Below are 15,070 nucleotides of genomic sequence, written 5' to 3' on the forward strand. Positions count from 1 at the left end.
TTGCCATTTTAGTAATACTCAAAGAATTTGTAATAAATTATGTAAGCCAAAACTAAAGTATTACGTAATTAGTATTTTCCGCAGCTGGTAGCATTGGAACTTTTTTATATTGATCAAAAAATTTAATCATACAACAAATTTACGATCATTCATTAGCAAGCACCAACCGATATTGAGAATGGAAGTGAATCCAATTACACTTCATAAAAAAGAAAGTAGTAGATCTCCATCAAGGAATAATGCCACTGAGATAGCTAGTGAAGCAGAGCCAGCGAATAATGATCAATCTGAAACTTTAAATCAAAAAGAAGAAGGTGAGAAATTAGAATCAGCAGTTGGCAACCAACAAATCGAAGATCAAGAATCCGGAGAAGCGCCCAAAGATAATATCAACGAATCAGAAAATATACTAAATACGAACAACCTGGAAAAACCAAATGATATTTCAGAAAAAAAGAAATTAACAAAATCTGTGAGGATAGTTGAACCACCGAAAGAAGAAGAAGAGGAAGAAGACGAGGAGGAGGAGCAGGAAGTGTCACAAGAGGAGGACGAAGAGACTGAAGAAACTGAAAAAGAGCATAGTGATGAAGCAAATGGTCAAAATGATGATTATGAACCTGAATTGAAAGCAAAACCAGAAATAAATTTACCAATTACGACGTCACCAGAAAGTCTGGATGAAAAATTACAAGTCAGTGAAGAAGAAGATGAAGAATATGATCCTGAAAAAGATCAACCATCTTTACCTAGTTTACCACCAAAGCCACCAGTAATTGCTACATCTCATGCTCCACCATCTACATTCACAAGCAACGAACCCAAACCATCGAATGAAACAATATATCATGCATTTGAACTAGTCATACAAGAGGAAATAAATAAAAATCCAAATATTTTACAACTAGGTCTAGATGATCAAGCACAAATATTCCAATCCCATATTGATAGTCTTGGGCCAAGTTTTCCTGGTAGTCATTGGAATTATAATCAAGTTTATTCATACAATAAACCATTTAAAAATTTAAAGGAACCAGTTGCTTTAATACCAGTAAATGAATTTTGTCGTAGACCAAATATTACAGCACCAATGACACCAGAAGAAGAAGCAGAATACGAAGAATTTATTGTAAGAGAAAATCATTATTTAAATTTACAAAATTGGGATGAATTTCCGGATAAGCTGAGATTATTTGTTGGGAATTTACCTGCTAACACTATATCCAAACAAGATTTATTTAGAATTTTCTCAAAATATGGTGAAGTTATACAAATTGCTATAAAGGCAGGTTATGGATTTACCCAATTTAGAACTGCAGAGGCTTGTTTGGATTGTATAAAGGGGGAAGAAGGTGTCCCACTTCATAATAAAACATTAAGATTAGATGCATCAAAACCTCAAAAATCTAGGAGGTCTGGTAATCCTGATATTAATAATCCAAATTTTAGTGGTAGAGGTAGAGAAAGACACGGGGATGATGAACCACCTAGAAAGAAATGGAAGGGCAATTATGATTGTATGGTTTATGTTACTGGTAAATCGTCAGTTTTTTTTATAAGAAAAGTTAAAAAAATATTTGCAAGTTCACAAATTACTATTGATACAGAAGATGTTACTCAAAGAAATATAACGGATGTATTAAGTGAAGCAGCATATTCTGGTGTTTTAGGTGCATGTGTTATAAAGGAACAGAAAGTTGATCTTCAAACTTATGAAACTCAACCTGGTGGTGGAATTAAATTTGATGAATATGCTGATATAGAACCAGAAGAAGCAGCTGAAGTTATGGTAAAAGTAAAAATGGCTAAATATCAAGGTAACCCACCACCATATATTCCACAAGACATCAGTTATAATGATAATGATAAACATAACAATAAATTTGGAGGTCGTCATCAACGTAATGATCATGGAAGAGGTAGAGGTGGAAATAGAGGAGGACGTGGAGGCAGAGGTGGAGGAAGAGGTGGTAGATTTAATGATAATTATGGACGTGACAGGGATAACAAATTTAATCACGATTGGTCAGATAATAATCAATATCAACAACCTCACCAACAATTTCCTCCACAACAACAATCTTATGGTCAAATACCTCAACCCCAGTTTTCACCATATGGTCAACAATTGCAACCACAAAATCAACAATACTCATCACCATATGGTATGCCACAGCAATCACCACCACAACAACAACAAGGTTTTAATCAATATGGAGCTCCAATGTCTCAACCACAACCACCACAACAAAACAATCAAAATTACTTACAAGCATTACAATCTCTTGACCCAATGCAAGTTCAAAACATGATCAATCTTTTACAACAGCAACAACAAGGCACATCCCCAACCATTCAAATGCAACCAATGCAACAACAACAACCACCCCCTCAACCTTACAATAGAGCACCACCATCAATAAATTACGGAAGCAGTAATCAAATCCGTAGAGGCGGAGGAGGTCCAAGAGGTGGTTATGGAAATATGCCCCATAATTCTAGAAATAATCAACCATATGGTAATGTACCTCAACCTCATCAAAATTCTAATTCTATGACAAGTCCTGGATATAACCCCAATTCCAATTTAAATAATAATGCTCCTAATGCTTTACTTTCCAGATTACAACAATCAAGTAATAGTAATGGACGACAACAAAATCCATATTCTCAACCTCAGCCTCAGAATAATCAGGATCAAAGTACTGCATCATTGTTGGAAACATTACAAAAATTATCTGGAAAATAAGATTTTTAGACAGAGTTTGATGAGCCAATTTTAATGTTCTTCATGGCGTAAAATTGAAATACTGCTGAATTAATGTTTAAGGTTTTTATTCTTCTTTTTTATTATACAAATTTACAAAATTTTAAGCACTTTTTAATCGTAAAATTCAAAAGTAAAATTTTGATTATATATTCCTTCTAAATTTATATGCATTTACTGTATTGATCAGTATCAATTTGTCATAGAAGACAAATCGTTTTTGAATGAATAAATATCCATGAGGGTGAAATGCAATACAATTGTAGACTACTGACATCATTTAAACATATAAATTCTTTGCTCCAATATATAAATATATATACCAACAATACACAGCATCTTAATCAACAATGTCTTCAGTTGCAACTTCATGTTCTTGTTCTTCGTGTTGATTTTCGTTTTTTAAATTTTCAAATTCTTGTTCATTTTCCAATACACCATTTATAGAAATAACTCCACAATCATTAAAAACATCTAAAATTCTTTCAGCATCTTCTAATTTCAACTTGGCAAATTCTTTATTTATTTCATCTATATTTTCAGTCTTGATTGCATTTTGGAACTCTACGGGTAAATTTTCATGAAAGATTTTATATTCTGGTGTACCCGGTTGAGGAATGTTTACCGAAAGTTTGGTGTTATCATCTAATGCTCTTAATTGAATCAATGCTTCTTCTTCTTGCCCTTCATCACCTTGAGCTCTAGCTGCTTCCTCTTGTTTAATAATTTCACATCTTTTTGCAATATGACTTACTAAATTTGAATATTCTTCACTAAATAATTGTTTTACTTTTGGATCGTTATTTTGAATTTTCCCAAATAATAATTTTATAGCTCTAATTGTATCATCTCTAGAAGTTTTACCAGCTTTTAACTGTGATACATATTGGATTATGAGGGATTGATGAATTATATTTTTAGCTTTTGCGGAATCGTTGTGTAATTGTGCATCAAAGGCTGTCATTAATAAGGCATCTTTTTGTTGTTCTGTACAGATCTTTGTATGTTTGATTAAGAAATCTGCTGATTCTGTTAAGTTTTTTGATAAGATTGTACCAAATTTTTCGGTTTCCGGTAAGATTTCTAATTCATCTAGTATATCTTTATCTGATTTTTCTTGGTTTGATGCAGGTGCTGATGCAGATGCTGGTGAGTTGATAGTTTCAGTGGTTGTAACCGAATTTTTTTGTGTAGTTGGTTTTACTTCTTTTTTATCTTCTTCGTCTTCATCTTTATCTTTATTCATGAATGATCTGTCAAATCCAGTATGTAAATCATCACTTACAATCAATTGAGCTTTTTCTTTTAATAATTCATCTAGTTTTATAGTTTGTTTACTTAATACATCATCAATTTTATTTCTATGTTCTTTTAAGTATTCAACTAGTTTTGAACCATTAGTTTTTGCATCTTCATGATCATCTTTAATTTGTAAAAATAAATCATCAATCATTTCATTGTAGGGTGGTAAATTTTCAATTTCTTCTTTATCAAAAGTTAAATCTTTCAAACCTTTTCTTAAAGTGTCACCTTTATCTTTTATTAATTCTTCATAATTGAAATTTTGTTTTGGATCAAAATTTGAGTCTAGTGTTTTTTTTACTAAAGATGTATCTGTTAATTGAGATGGTGTTAAATTGGATAGTAAATAATCAACTCTTTCATTTAGGTTGGAATACATTGTTAATTGAATTAATATTGATTTAATTTCAACATTTCTTTGCATTCTTTTTTCATGAATGTCTCTTTGTTTCCATTTAATGAATGATTTTTTATCGACATTTGGATGCACTTCTACATCTGAATCATCAGATATTTCTATCTTGTCCCATTTGGAATAATCAATTGGCATTGTTGAAGTGGTTGTAATTATGGAATTGCTGCAATAAAATTAAATCACGTTAATTTTTGGTTCTATAAAATTCGATCTGTGACGCAACATTTAAGCGAGTTTTGAGACAAATGGATATGACACTGAATTTTGCAATCATTCAGATACATTAATACACATTGTTTCATTGAGTTGATCTACGAATTACTACAAATGATATTATAGGAAAATGTAAAAGTTTGTATTGAGTATTGTATTTATGATTGAATTTAATAATCTTTTAGTTTTAGCCCAATTAAGCAGCACCATTTGGTCTTAAACCAGTAAAGAAAGCTAAAGCATAACCAGTTGATTGGAAAGTAATAGTTGTACCTTTTGGGAAATAAAAAACATCACCAACTTTAGCACTAACTGTTTTTCCAGCCTCATCAGTTAAAGTAAATTCACCATCAACTTCTAAAATAATTTTCATTTCATCATAAGTATATTCATAAACTAATGGTTCACCAGCTTCTTGTCTATAAAATCCACAAGAAATTTGTTGATCTTTTGGTGCATCTGATGTGAAAGTATCACCTAAGAATGAATTATTACCTGGAGATGGAATTTGTGGTGGTTTTGCACCTTGAGCTTCAACTGATGGTTTATATTGCATTGGCATTTTGAATTGATTTAATTTAAGTTTTGTTTTATTTGGAAGGATTGTAAAATACTGTTCAAAGTAATTGATGAAGAAAAGAAAAAGAGATATTTTGAAATTAAACTGAGGTCAATTAGCTTACTTTATATATTTTTATTCTTTAGCATTATTGATTTTGGGGTAGTAATAATTGAAAAATTGAAAAATTAATATTATATAAGATATGTGATAAGAAACTTTTATTTATCTTGATTTGGTTTTAGATTCCGAGTAAATTTCAATGCACAGGCGATTAAATCTTTTAAATTTAATACATTATACATGCAATTGAATATGTTTCGAACCATTTGCAACAATTTGAAACATTACATTAAATAGCTATAAAGTACTAATATGAGTTGACGCTTTTGACGCTAAAAGTTGTTATTATAAATTAATATGGGGGGAATGTTGAATACTAATAATAAATAAAACCCCTTTTTACCCCGTACTAATTGGAAAGGGTAAAAATAACTCGGCAAGTTGACATAATTATTTAATTCAGTGATTTGTAATCAAAGATTTGACTGGGGAAGATTAGTGGTAGACCACAGTAAATTCGGTAGTCCAAACATGCAGTTGAGAGCATCAAGTTATTTTCTACAGTTCCAATTTTGTGAGTCTTACAAACAATTGTTGTGCATAAAATTATCATATTAAATTAATATACTTCAGCTATCAAATTCTATACAAAAAAACTACAGAAATTGACTCTATTAATCTATTTGTCTATTCTTTGAATAAATACATTCATAAATCTGTAATATATGTTACTTCAATTATAAAGCATCTCTTAAACCAGTAAAGAAACCTAATCCATAACCAGTACTTTTGAAAACAACTTTAGAACCTTTTGGGAAATAAAATACATCACCAGGTTTAGCACTAACAACTAAACCAGTTTCGTCAGTTAAAGTTAATTCACCTTCAACTTCAATAATGATTTTCATTTCATCGAATTCATAAACAAATTCTAATTCTTCACCAGCTTCTTGTCTGTAAAAACCGGCAGTTATTTTTTTACCTTCTGGTGCATCTGATGTGAAAATATCTCTCATGAATGCATTGTTACCTGGTGATGGTAATGGAATGTCAGCTTGTTTACCTTCGGCTTTTGGGTGGTATTGCATTGGCATTTTGACTAGATTATATTATTTTTTTTTAATTTTCGTAGTGGAACTCTGATTGATTAAGATTCTTTAAAAACATTTTCAAGAAAAGGGTCCTTTTTCATTCTTTTTATACATGAATTTTGGTTTTTAGATTCATTTTACTAAACACAAATCTTTAACGAGTTTTGAGATGTTGTACGATACTTTGATGTTTTAATTTTGATTATTTGGGATATGTTTTGAAATTTCGTTTCATAATTTTTTTATTTTGCAACGATATTACCGTATTGGGAGTAAAAATCCATGAAGATAATTGTGACACAAATTTCATTTGATATCAATTTTAGGAAATGAAAACCCTTTCCTTGGGATTATACAGTAGCCTCGGATTTATACATTCGATATATACAACATTAATACGAATTTCGACGGCATTAACCAGATCTGAAAATACGCAAAATTACGAGATGTCAAAATTTTCTTATTATGGCGATTACAATCTACAAAATATGATGTTTGAGATGATTGGGCAACTGAATGCAAAGTGTATTACCAAATATTATATAAATCTATTTTTAGTAAATTATCCATCAACTAATGGTAAGCAAGCATCAATACAAACATCAACATCTCCCTTATTAATAAAAATAACATCTTTTAGTATATTTGTATCTAAAGTAGGGAAAACTTCTTTTAATATATCATAAGCATTTTTCATTTGTTCTGAATTAATTTCGTCTTCAGCTGGTGGTTCTGGTTGATATCTACTATTTAGTGTAGTTGTAGTATTAGATTCTAAATCAATTAATGATTCATTGTTACCTCTTTCTAGTTGTGGAATACTTTGTTGAGAAGTTCTTGGTGGTAATGCAGGTGGTGGAGGAGAATTTATTGGACTTTGTGGTAAATTTGATGAGATATAATCTAGGTTTGGATCATTTTGTTCGTTATTTGATTGTGGCAGTGGTGACAAGAAATTTGATATTGACTTTGTAAACATTTCTGCACTTGAGAATAAAACATTTGATGGTGATATTCCAAGGTTTTGACTTGTAGGTTGAATATTTTCCATTGATCTTTGATTTGTAATGTGTCTTGGCTGTGGTTGTGATAATCGACGTTTAGGAGTTGGTGGTCGACTATTCCTCTGTTGTTGTTGTTGTTGCTGCTGCTGCTGCTGCTGCTGCTGCTGTTGTTGTTGCTGCTGTTGTTGTTTAATTAATTCTTGACGTTTTATTTCTATTTGTTGTAATCTCTCTAATTCTTCTCTTTCTTGCTTTTCTCTTTGTTTTTGTTCAGCTTCCCAAGCTTCCATATGAGCATCAAATTCTTCATCTTTTATTGTAAGATCTTCTTTACTTAAATTTTGTATAAAACTAATAGCGCCTTGAATTGATGAAAGGTAATAACTTGTTTCACCATGTGATAACCATTCTTCTCCTCTATAATTTTCAATATAATGAATGTTGCTTATTAAATGATTGGTTTTGGATTTCAATATGACTAGTATGAGAAGTGGAATGAATGAATCAGCATTTGTTTCTTTTTTACTTAGTTTCAAATAGCTGAATATAATTTTACATGAATTCAAAATGCAAATTATTTTATCTCTTGGAGCTCTATAATTATTAATTTTATTTAATTCCAAAATCGCATAATCAAAAAAATCTTGACCATCTTTAATGCTTACATGACTTATTTGAGTCATATCGATATCAAAATGGGATCCATTAATCCAACTGTATTTTTCTAATTGTGTTGAAAACTCTCTATCTTTCTTCAAATCATTTTGATAAGATTGCGGTATTTGTAATGTATAATTTGTATGTTTGAAAACTTCAGGTGGGAAACATAAATCATATAATCTATTCATTATTAACTTTTCCAAACCTTCTCTAGAATTTTCTAAATCAAGATTATCCATTGATGCAAAAGGTTCATACAATTTGAACTTTTCATTGATGAAACTTTTAAAATCCATAATTATTGATATTCTTTGATCAGCTGAAAATGAATGTACTTGTTTTATATATGACCCAAGAAATGATCTTAAGTATCTGACTATTGGATCTGCTGGCTTTTTTCTTAATTGTACTAAAAAGTTTTGGAAATCAAACGCTTTATGAGATTGTTGATGTTGTTCCGTTGGGTTAACTTTGTATTTAATATTTAATGGTGTTTTACCTACTAGACTTTTAGTTTCAGGTCTTGCTTCACTTGTTAATGGTCCTTCATTTTTAATTTCTATATCTTCAATTCCTTTATGTTCGATTTCATTCCCAGCAATATCAACCAATTCATTCTTGGATTCTTTTGAGCTAACGGGCAGTGAAGAAATTGATATATTACTTTTGATTGAAGCAGCTTGATTCGGAAGACTTTTGATGGATTCAGCTTTATCCTCTTCTCCTGGTTTTTGGGTATTTAGGTCCTTATGCTGCTTCGTGTCATCCTCAACTGTATTTGAATCCGACGGTATGGTAAGTTTTTTTTGATCAACCTTACTGTCCGCTATAATTTCAGAAACTTCCCCATTTTTATTTGAACCATCTGTAATAGGATATTTCAAATCAACTTGTTTGTTAAGTATGTCTTCAACTTCTATGTTGCTCTCCAAATTTTCTGTTTTAGGATTATCTTGAACTTTCTTTTTCTCTAATGTAAGTTTATCTGATGCATTTGACTCATCCTCGTCACTTGATGATTTATCAACAGTACTCCTCTCTTCACCAATAATTTTTGATTGATTTTCTTCCTGGATTTTACCATTATTTTCGGTCAAAGTATTGTTTTTGGTTTTTTCTGCTGGCTTAGTTTCATCATTAGTAATTAATTCATCTTGCGGTGGATTATAAACTTGTGCAATCATATTCAAATGAGCAGATTGATCAATTTTCACAGCAGTTAGTTTAGGACCTTTTGATTCTAGTACATCTTCTTGTTTAATGAGTGGTTCTTCTCTTTTAATTTCTATCATTTTTTCTTTATTCTCTTTATCTAAATCATCTTCTAGATATTCATCATCCAGCTGCATTTTTTCAAGTTTTTGCTCATGTTCAATTTCGTATTTTTCGTTTTCTATCACTTCTTTCTCTGCTTTATTTGTACTGGTTCTGGATTTGTCATTTGTTTCTGATCCACTTTCATTTGCTCCTCCTTTCAAATCATACTTATCAAATAATCCTTTCAAATCTGACTTTTTTGAACTTGTAGTGTTTGTTGATTTAATTGTGTTAGATTTGTCTTCGTTATTATTTTGAGCAATTGTAACTACAGGTGGTGCAACTACTGTAGGGCTAAATCCGAGTTTTGAACTTGATGGATGTGATTTGATTGATGCCGTATTAGAATGATTGACATTAATTTCAGATGAATTAGTTTTAGAGTTAGTTTCTAGTGACAATGGCGTTGATTTGGATGGTGAATTCAGTAAGTTCAATTGATTTGTGGCACCAGCATTCTTTGATTTCGAGTTCAAATCTGGGGAATCTGATTTTATATCTTCGGAACTTGCTAATGCTTCAAGATTGGTTGATGAAAATTTTGATTTGTTGTTGGAATTCAAATCTTTACTTGAACTGGAATTTGATGCCTTTATTGATGTTGTGTTTGTATTATTTGTGGAAGTAGTTGGAGTTGATTTCGAGACATTAAATGCAAGACTATTAAATGACATGGTAAATTTGATTTATATGCCCAGACAATGCTAAATTTTGGTAAAGAAAATTGGTGAATAGTTTATGAGATTGATGAATGACGCTAGTTACAATGAATATGATGGTTGTCGTATCTTGTAAATGATAGTTTTTTAACTTATTATTAGATCTACTTATAAATTAGATTTAATTTTGTGCTGCTAAATTTTGTGTTTGTTTCGTAGAACAAATTTAAGAAAATTTTAAGTAATTATTAAATTTTAATATTACAGCTTTAAGTATGTATATTAAGATATTAAATTTATTAACTACAATTTATTATATTATTATAAAATTATTAATACAGGTCATGATATTTAAATGCTAAGTAGTTTCCTGTTTTATACTCTGCTGTTGTTCGTCTTCCATTGGTTCATCTTCCATTTGTTTATCCATTTGTTCTTCGTTTTCTTTGATTTCATCTTCTTTTTCCTCATTCTCCAATTCTTCTTGATCTTGTTCTTCCTGCTCTTGTTTTATATCTTCCAGTGATTCAGATTTCTTTTTCACATGTATTAGTGGTTCAGTTTGTTCTCGAGTTTCAGCTCCTGGTTCCACAACATCTTCTTGGTCTACTTTTTCATCTCCTTGTTTTACAAATTCTGGTTCAACATCTTCTTTTACCTTCTTTGTCAATTTGATAGTGACTAGTGCCGTATTATATGGATCAATCGTAACCAATGATGAAAACGTTGAAGGTTTTGAAGTAGTTACCCTCGTTGCATTACAAAAAAGATTTTTATTGGTGAATTTAATTTTGATTTTTCCTTTATCAATTGGGTCTAATCTGACTAATGAAGATGTTGATGACCTAAAAGATGGTAATTTGATTGTTACCATGCCTCCATTGGTTCTAACTAATCTAGATGAAAATGATGGAACGTTTGGAGAAATTAATTCATCTTCAGAAAGTTCAATAATTTCAGGTTCCGATTTTCTTCTTTCTTTTTTAAGTTTAGGAGTAGTTTCTTGTGATGATTTTAATGAAATTTTAAGTGATGGTCTTTTACTAGTTGATGCAGTAGAGCTTGAGCCTGTAGGCGGAGTACGATAATGACTAATTTCTTCAATTTTATTGGTCTTCTTGTGAAATAATGCAGTCGATGATTTTCTTGATAATAGCTGAATTTTAAATCTACCTTCTCTTTTCAAAAGAATTTGTCCATTACCTAAATTTTTAGCTACAACTTTCTTTTTAAATTCTTGTATTGGTAAACTTGGGACTGGTAGTTTGACAATTAATGAATCTTGCTCTTGATATACTATTTCTGAAATTAAAAATAGGTTTCTCTTGACATAATTTCCCAATAATGAAGAATGTATCATTTCCCAAATTACATTTTTTAAACTTTCATTTGAGTATAAGTCTCTTCTTAATATATCTATTGAACCTTTTATTGTTGCTCTTGCATATGTATCATGCTTTGATTTCATGTCTGAATTTGAACCTTCATCAATTATGATCATTCTTGTATTGTCTGTTGAACTACTCGAATTGGGGTTACTCTCTTCCTCTTGATCTTCTAATGGCACATAACTTCCGTTGATAGCAATTAAACATATGGATTCAATGAAAGCTTCAATTAATTTTCTGGTATATAATGGTCGGTAGAAATTCAAAAGACTTACTTTTAAAAAATATTCTAGTATTTCTTGATTTTTGAATCCACTTAATACTAATAATCCTTTGAATGAATCAACTCTACTATCCATCGGGTGACTATCTAAAGTATTCATCAATAAAGCTTCCAATGAAAGTTTTAAAGCCCCAGCTAATGCCATTCTAACTCTTGACTCAACACAAGTGATTTGTAGTATTTTTTGATGAGATGGTCTCCATTCATCTAATTTTTGCAATCTCACAATTTCGTCATTTACTTTTTCTGCAAATTCAGCATTGTTGCTTTCAGGTAAATCTTTACGCCATCCACTTATGGCACTTGTCGTTAATGCTATTATCAAATCTTTCATGTATAAGGAATCTTGATAATCATTCATTGAATTATCGTTATATTTTACCAAGTTAAACAATAAGTTTTGAATATCAGCTGGAACTCTACCATCTTGATCTGTAATTTTACTTAATATAATAGGAACCTCTCTTTGAATAAGGTAAGATCTGAAATCATTAAAGTCATTTGATTTTGGAATTGTACTATCAGGAAAACAAAATAATTCCCTATAAGCTTTAATTAAATATTTAACACCAATGAAATCATTGGGACCATTTGAACTAGTTGCTAATGCTTCAGCTGCTGCTATTCTTACACCATAAAAGTATCTTTCATCCAAAATTGTTCGGACCAAAGCTGTACAATATACAATTGAGGGTTTCTCAATCTCACCAAAATATCTAATTGCATCACATTGAGCTTCAACATCTCTATCAAAAATAAGTTGAGATCCAAACATAAAGTCTGGTTGCAAAATATCTATTTTAGCAATCCATTCAAAATCAACATCAGCTCTTATCCATTCAAACGGTTCACTCGCTAATGATTCCTCGTCTCTTTTATTCCAATCCTGAAAATTCCATTTTTGTTTTTCATCGTCTGTAGTAAGTATATCTCCAAATTGATTGAAATTTATACCTGGATCAACTCCTTCATCTTTCTTTTTAATTTTACGAATTTTTTTGGACAATTGTATATCTATTGTTGTCTTCATTTCTTTTATATGAATTATATGTTCATATGGAGTACCATCAGATTCATGAACTCTAATTGTCATTGGGCCCGTGAAAACATTTTGCTTAATAGTTGAAGGTTCTTTATTCATATAACACAATGCATCATCAATAAAATTTGATGTAGTCAAAGGAACTTGTTTATTCTCATGATGTTGTACTTGCCGTATAATCATTTCTATCATACCCTTTTTCTTATTAAATCTCTGACTTACTTTAAAGCTTGGTGTACCAGCACCAAAAACCCATTGTTTGAAAAAACTTTCCAATTTATTTCTATTTACTTTTTCACATACGTACTGTAAATGATCAGTACTTAATGTACCATTTGGTAAATCTCCAGACATTGCTTGTAAAAATAATTTTGGGATGACTCTTGATAATCCAAATGATTTGTCAGTTTTAGTCATTCTATTATCTAGTATGAAAAACACTATTGGTGATTTTAATTTCATGAACTCCAAGTCGGTTTCTGAGACTGGGTATTTTAAAAATGGTCTTGCAATCGGTCGCTTATTGACATCTTCCAGAATTATTTTATTCGTTAATTTCTTAATTTTATATCGATATTCATTAGTTCCCATTAACTTTTCAATAAATGAAATAGCCATATATCCTGCTATACCTGTAGTACACCACATGTCTTCAAAACTATGAGGAACGATATTAACACCTGACCATTGGCTAGCAATACTTTTTAATAATACATCAGTTGTGGTAAACATTGGTTCAATTAAATCGGCTGGATAAAGTAATGATGAGGACATTATGGACAAACCAGCATAACTATTACTATCCACTGGTGAAAATTTGACAAATGCAAAACTATAAGAACTAAAAGGAAATGAACCAAATTCATTCAGGAAATAATCCAATGCTTTATTTGCTATTATACATGTATTTTTCGCTAATTCCATATCTTCAGGTAGTGCATATATGGTTATTGGAGAGCTTGTACTCTCTTTTTCATTAAAATCATTATTATCATTATCATTAATATCATCAAAATCATTATTTTCAGATGCTGAATGATCAGCTAAAACAAAACTATCGAAAAAACCGACAGCCCAACCTACATGATGAGCAGATACTGAATTAAAGATTGACCAAGATACAACTTTCTTAGATAAATCAATCTGATGTGGAGTTTCTTTTACATTATTTATATCTGCTGCACATACAACTAAGTCTGGATTATCATCAGTATCTTCAATATCATCATCATCATTATTTTCATTTCTTCTATTTCTTTCTTGGTGATATCTCAAAGCCTCTTTTGATCCTATAAGTCTTGGATGTCCTATATCGTTTAGAGTTCTCGGCACACTAACTTCAATTGTCCAAGTTGATCGACTGTTTAAATTATCTATACATGGAACCCAGGAAGATGTAGAGACATTATAATCTGAATTTGTAGTATATGCATGCCATGATCTTTTATTTATGTCATCATTTGTAACAAAATTCAAACCATTTTTGGGATTCTTTAGCACATATTCAATCTTGATTTGTATTGGTGTGTAAACTTCACTTAATGTATTTTTTGATTTTAAATGAGTTGGTGTCATTGTGCTTGGTTGACTTCCTGACGGGGTAGTTATTGAGTTAATATCAGTCAATTCAAATTTCATATTATCTGGCAATAGAATTTTTAATTCTTGAGTATTACGTATTTCATTTAATTCTTCATCTTCATTATAATATTTCTCCCCAAATATGTAGTTTAGTTTCTGTTTAATGAAATGGTGTTGATGAATATGATATTTATCTGAGTATAAATCAAAAACATTTATTTCATCTTCTACTAAATTGTCTCCAAACATACTAGGATCATTCATATATAACATGTCATCATATATATAATTCAAGTTTCTTGTTCCATTTATATACAAGTTTTTAATTTTCATTTCACGACAATCCAACTTAATGATCTTCAATTTATTTAAAAACGGTAAGACCGTAATTTCCGTAACTCCATCTATAGTATTCGCTGATAAATCTACATCTATATTAATTTTTTGATGGCCAATTTTGAACATTGATTGTTTTAATAGATTTGGACTATTTGATGCTTTACCCATTAATCTTGGTCTTGGTGTTAAATGCAGTAGCCCTCCCGTTAGCCTTGGAGTTCCAATTTCAGGAACTGATTCATTTAAGGTTGTAGAGGGCATGTTTGCTACCTTCTTTAGTGATTGATTTTGGAGTTGTTTGAACTACTTTAGTACTTTAAATGTTATTTTATATTTGTTTGTTTTTTTCAGTTTCAAATACGAGACTGCATATAATAAAAACATATA

At 30.5% G+C, this 15,070-nt stretch overlaps 6 protein-coding genes across 6 annotated transcripts; 1 reads left to right on the plus strand and 5 right to left on the minus strand. All coding sequences in view use genetic code 12, as the record gives it.

Moving 5' to 3' along the window:
- Positions 1–178: 178 nt before the first annotated feature.
- Positions 179–2,749, plus strand: NAB3 (Nab3p; the record flags this gene model as incomplete). The annotated part of the gene is made up of 1 exon (XM_051766069.1): positions 179–2,749. One exon carries the CDS (start codon positions 179–181, stop codon positions 2,747–2,749), a length of 2,571 nt encoding a protein of 856 aa, XP_051622518.1.
- Positions 2,750–3,107: 358 nt separating this feature from the next.
- On the minus strand, positions 3,108–4,619 carry CDC37 (Cdc37p; the record flags this gene model as incomplete). The annotated part of the gene is made up of 1 exon (XM_051766081.1): positions 3,108–4,619. One exon carries the CDS (start codon positions 4,617–4,619, stop codon positions 3,108–3,110), a length of 1,512 nt encoding a protein of 503 aa, XP_051622519.1.
- A 274-nt stretch (positions 4,620–4,893) lies between these two features.
- Positions 4,894–5,259, minus strand: KGF54_000531 (cupin domain-containing protein; the record flags this gene model as incomplete). The annotated part of the gene is made up of 1 exon (XM_051766092.1): positions 4,894–5,259. The coding sequence occupies one exon, from the start codon at positions 5,257–5,259 to the stop codon at positions 4,894–4,896; it is 366 nt and encodes a 121-aa protein (XP_051622520.1).
- A 797-nt stretch (positions 5,260–6,056) lies between these two features.
- KGF54_000532 (cupin domain-containing protein) lies at positions 6,057–6,407 on the minus strand (the record flags this gene model as incomplete). Its single annotated transcript, XM_051766103.1, has 1 exon — positions 6,057–6,407. The coding sequence occupies one exon, from the start codon at positions 6,405–6,407 to the stop codon at positions 6,057–6,059; it is 351 nt and encodes a 116-aa protein (XP_051622521.1).
- A 565-nt stretch (positions 6,408–6,972) lies between these two features.
- Positions 6,973–10,065, minus strand: KGF54_000533 (guanine nucleotide exchange factor; the record flags this gene model as incomplete). The annotated part of the gene is made up of 1 exon (XM_051766114.1): positions 6,973–10,065. One exon carries the CDS (start codon positions 10,063–10,065, stop codon positions 6,973–6,975), a length of 3,093 nt encoding a protein of 1,030 aa, XP_051622522.1.
- A 343-nt stretch (positions 10,066–10,408) lies between these two features.
- On the minus strand, positions 10,409–14,944 carry TSM1 (Tsm1p; the record flags this gene model as incomplete). The annotated part of the gene is made up of 1 exon (XM_051766125.1): positions 10,409–14,944. One exon carries the CDS (start codon positions 14,942–14,944, stop codon positions 10,409–10,411), a length of 4,536 nt encoding a protein of 1,511 aa, XP_051622523.1.
- Positions 14,945–15,070: the final 126 nt, after the last annotated feature.

This window comes from Candida jiufengensis, assembly GCF_024610255.1.
Source record: "Candida jiufengensis strain CBS 10846 chromosome Unknown scaffold8, whole genome shotgun sequence".
NCBI lineage: Eukaryota > Fungi > Ascomycota > Pichiomycetes > Serinales > Debaryomycetaceae > Lodderomyces > Lodderomyces jiufengensis.